Source organism: Coloeus monedula, assembly GCF_965178545.1.
Source record: "Coloeus monedula genome assembly, chromosome: 30".
NCBI classification, from domain to species: Eukaryota; Metazoa; Chordata; class Aves; order Passeriformes; family Corvidae; genus Coloeus; species Coloeus monedula.
The window spans coordinates 3,555,636-3,560,273 of record NC_138810.1 but is presented as its reverse complement, the minus strand read 5'-3'; the positions used below and the strand labels follow the sequence as shown (position 1 = coordinate 3,560,273).

Sequence of the window (4,638 nt, the reverse complement as noted above, 5' to 3'; positions counted from 1 at the left end):
TGACCCTTCCCACCCCCCCCATTTGGGGTCACCCCCCTGCAATCCATCACAGGGCATTTTGGGGCCAAATCCTGGGATTTTCCTGCTGGGGCAGCGAAGGGATTTTGGGGGGATTCCCCTCCCCTCGCTGTTTTGGGGTGAAAGTGTTGGGTTTTGGGGTGTTCCATGTTTTTCCCCCAAACTCCTGCCTCGAGGAACCCCAGGGCTCTTTTGGGGGGTCCCAGCAGCCCCAAAATCCGGGATCTCCATCCCTGTCCAGGCCAGGACGGGGAGAAGTCATTAAAAACCCCCGGGATGATGCCAAAAAAACGGGAAATCACCCCAAAAGTGCCACGGGCAGAATTCCCTCCAGGATTTGGGGGGGAAGTGGGACAACAAAGGTGACAACGGGGGTGACAGAGATCGGGGGATGCCACCAGAACATTCCGGAACCTCCCTGCCCGGGGAATTCCTGGCGAGAGCGGGACCGGGGGAGGCTCCGGGGAGAGGGAAAATCGCCACGAAAAATTGGTGGAAAAGCGGGATCCGCCTGTTTTTTCCCACACGGTGACGGCGATCCCGTTTTCCAGCCCCCGCCCGGATCCACCCTCGCAGGAAAACTCCCGGCCAGGGCCAGGACACGCAGGGAGAGGGGTCAGGGAAAGCTGGAAAAAGCTGGAAAAAGCTGGAAAAAGCTGGAAAAATCCATCCTGAACCCCGTCCCGGAGCTGGGTGGGATTTGGGGGGGTCCCACCTGAGGCGTAGGGTGGGATTTGGGTTGGGGCGAGCGGATAAATCCCTCTGGGAGCGTCCTGGTTCTCCACGTGGAGCTGGGAGGGGTGGAAAATTCCCAATAAAAGGGTTTTAAAAAAGGGATTTTGGGGGAAAAACGAGCGGGATAAGCCCAGGGAAGGGAGGGAGCGATCCCGGGGTGAGGGCTCCGCGTTGGGATCGGGATGGGGACGGGGAATGCGGGAAAGGGGACGGGCTCGGGAGGCGCAGCTGTGCCAGATGTTGGGATCCGGGGCGGGGGTGGGAATCCCGAATCCCGCCCCGCAGCTGCGATCCCGGAATTCTCCACAATTCCAGAGCCTTCCAGAGCGCCCCCCGCCCCTCCCGCGCCGGACCCTGTGCTGCCCTCGGGGTGAACCCCTGGAAAAGGGGGGAAAAAGGGGAGAAAAAGGCGTTTTCCCCCAAATCCAGGCGGGAGGGGGGCGGATCCCGGGGTCCGGAGGTGTCGGGGCGCGCGCGGGGGTGGCGGTGGCGGTGCCGATGACACAGAAATTCCCATTTCCACGTTTTCCGCCCCAAATCCGGTGGCTCCGAGCTGAGCGCAGCTCCCGGCGCGGGGGGGCCCCGGAGCGATCCCGCCGGAGGGAGGAGGAATTTGGGGAGGGGGGGTGGGGATCCCCCCACTCCCGAGGGTCCCGGTGGGGGTCCCGGGGGGTCCCAGGGATGGGGATGCGCTGTGACAATTTTTGGGAAGGATTCCCAGGGTGGGGGGCAGGGATCCCACCCCCGTCACGGCCCCCCAGGGTGGGGACCCCCCTGTTGTCCCCCCTCCCCCATGGTGGGGTCCCCCCTTGTCCGCCCCCCAGGGCGGGGTCCCCTGGCCCAGTACCCCGAGCGCGAGGGGGGGGCTTGCGCAAGAGGCCCCAAAATAGCCCCCCCCGAGCCCAAAATTCCTCCTGGGAGCGCCGGATCGGAGGGAAAGGGAATGCGGGGAGGGGGGGGGACGGGACAGGGAGTGACGGGGACACATCGAGGGGGGTGCAGGGTGACACCGGGGGGGTGACAGGGACACTGCCAGGCCCGGGAGGGGACAGGACCAGCCCAGGGCAGGGTGGGGATCCCCGCGTTCCCACCCCCGCGTGTGTCCTGTCCCCCCTCCCGCCCCCTCCCGGGCTGCGGGGACACCGCGGGGACTTGTAGCGATTTTATTTCCGAAAATATTTAAAAGCCGGGGCGGCCCCTCCGGCTCCGAGCCCCCTCCCGGCCCCCAGGACCCCCCGGCCCTTGGAGGAGCCCCCTCCCGCTGCCGCCGTCCTGGGCCGTGCTGTCCCCGGGCGGGGTCCCGCTGTCGCCGGCCGGGATTTCCTCGGTGACAGCCACTCCGAGGGGGTGGCGGGGTCGGAGCTGGGGGTGAGAGGGGCGGGGGGATCAGTGTAGGTGCCCTGGGGGGACACCTGAGTGTGGCACTTAGGGACAGTCACACAGCTGAGTGTGACACTTGGGGACACACAGACACCTGAGTGTGGCACGTGGGGACACTCACACACCTGAGTGTGGCACTTGGGGACACTCACACCTGTGTGACACTTGGGGACACTCACACACCTGAGTGTGGCACTTGGGGACACACAGACACCTGAGTGTGGCCCTTGGGGACACTCACACACCTGAGTGTGACACTTGGGGACACACAGACAGCTGAGTGTGGCCCTTGGGGACACACACACCTGAGTGTGACACTTGGGGACACACAGATGAGTGTGGCACTTGGGACACACAGACACCTGAGTGTGACACTTGGGGACACTCACACACCTGAGTGTGACACCTGGGGACACACAGACAGATGAGTGTGGCACCTGGGGACACTCACACACCTGAGTGTGACACTTGGGGACACACAGACAGCTGAACGTGGCACTTGGGGACACTCACACACACCCGAGTGGCACTCGGGGGGTGACACCCCTGTCCCCGGGTCCCACCTGTAGCAGGGGGTGGGCAGATCCCCCTTGGTGACCTGCAGGATGAACGGGGGGGGCTCCTCCAGCTGCAGCTCGCTCAGCTCTGCGCAGGGGACACGACGGGGACACCGTGAGGACACGACGGGGACGTGCCAGCCCCGGGGGGACACCGGGGGGGCTCTGGGGACACTTGGGGACCCTCACCTGCGTCCCAGTCCTCCCGGCACGGAGGGGGCTGCCAGGCGAGGGGGAGCTCCCCGGCCGCGTCCTCGGGGTCTGCGGGGACAGAGGTGAGGGGGGGACACAGCTGGGGACAGCTGGGGACACCCGGGGGGGGGACACCGCGTACCTGGGGGCAGCTCGAGCGGGAGTTTGTCGGGGCAGGAGGTGACGTGGCTGCGCAGGTGGCCGCGGGGGACGCGGTGGCGAGCGTTGAAGGGACACGTGGCCAAGGTGCGGGACACCTGCGGGTTGTTCTGGGGGGGACAGGGGGGACTGGGGGGGGGGGACACCGACCGCGACCCCCAGCGCGGCCTGGACCCCCAACCCCAAACCCCCCGCGGACCCCAGACCCTCACAGACCCCGACCCCTGACAGGTCCTGGACCCCCAACCCCAAACCCCCCGCGGACCCCAGACCCTCACGGCCTCCCCCCGGCAGGTCCTGGACCCCAAAACGGACCCCGACCCCTCACCTGTCAGGTCCTGAACCCCAACCCAAATTCCCCGCGACCCCAGACCCACAAAGACTTCGATCAGGGCAGGTCCTGGACCCCAAAACGGGGCCCGATCCCTGGCAGGCCTCGGTCTCCAGCCCCGCCCTCAGGTCCCGGTGCCCCCCAGGTCCCGCTGTGTCCCCCCCAGGTCCTGGTGTGTCCCCCCAGGTCCCGGTGTGTCCCCCCCGGTCCCGGTGTCCGCCCATGTCCCAGTGTGTCCCCCCCCATGTCCCGGTGTGTCCCCCAGGTCCCGGTGCCCCCCCCGATCCCGGTGTCCCCCCATGTCCCGGTGTCCCCCCCCCAGGTCCCGGTGTCCCCCTCCAGGTCCCGGTGTCCCCCCCAGGTTCCGGCGTGTCCCTCCAGGTCCCGGTGTCCCCCCATGTCCCGGTGTCCCCCCAGGTCCTGGTGTCCCCCAGGTCCCGGTGTGTCCCTCCAGGTCCCGGTGTTCCCCCAGGTCCCAGTGTGTCCCTCCGGGTCCCGGTGTTCCCCCAGGTCCCGGTGTGTCCCTCCAGGTCCCGGTGTGTCCCCCAGGTCCCAGTGTCCCCCCCCATGTCCCGGTGCCCCCCAGGTCCCGGTGTCCCCCAGGTCCCGGTGTCCCCCCCAGGTCCCGGTGCCCCCCCGGTCCCGGTGCCCCCCCGGTCCCGGTGTGTCCCCCGCGCACCTGCTGGCAGCGCACCAGGTGATAGGGCAGGCGGCACACGCGCACCTGGTGGCTCCGGTCGTACGGGCACTGCACGAGCGCGTCGGGCTCCATGGGGCGGGACCGCCGGGCACGGCCCGGTATCACCCGGCACGGCCCGGTCCCGGTCCTGTCCCACCGGGCACGGCCCGGCCGCGGTTCGATCCTACCGGGCCCGGCTCAGTCCCGGTTCGGTCTCACCGGCCACAGTTTGGTCCCAGCGGTGCCGGTTCTGTGCCGGTTCGGTCCCAGCGGGGCTGGTTCGGTTCCTGTCCCGTCCCAGCGGTGCCGGTTCTGTGCCGGTTCGGTCCCAGCGGGGCTGGTTCGGTTCCTGTCCCGTCCCAGCGGTGCCGGTTCTGTGCCGGTTCGGTCCCAGCGGGGCTGGTTCGGTTCCTGTCCCGTCCCAGCGGTGCCGGTTCTGTGCCGGTTCGGTCCCAGCGGGGCTGGTTCGGTTCCTGTCCCGTCCCAGCGGTGCCGGTTCTGTGCCGGTTCGGTTCCACCGGTGCCGGTTCCGTCTCTCGGCAGCGTCGCCGTTACCGCGGCAACGGGCGCTGCTTCCGGGTCCTCCG

At 68.3% G+C, this 4,638-nt stretch overlaps 1 protein-coding gene across 1 annotated transcript; it reads right to left on the bottom strand.

Moving 5' to 3' along the window:
• Window positions 1–1,932: 1,932 nt before the first annotated feature.
• GTSF1 (gametocyte specific factor 1) lies at window positions 1,933–4,144 on the bottom strand (the record flags this gene model as incomplete). The annotated part of the gene is made up of 6 exons (XM_082299064.1): window positions 1,933–2,115; window positions 2,527–2,539; window positions 2,697–2,778; window positions 2,880–2,951; window positions 3,025–3,151; window positions 4,052–4,144. The coding sequence occupies 6 exons, from the start codon at window positions 4,142–4,144 to the stop codon at window positions 1,933–1,935; spliced, it is 570 nt and encodes a 189-aa protein (XP_082155190.1).
• Between the last annotated feature and the right edge of the window lie 494 nt (window positions 4,145–4,638).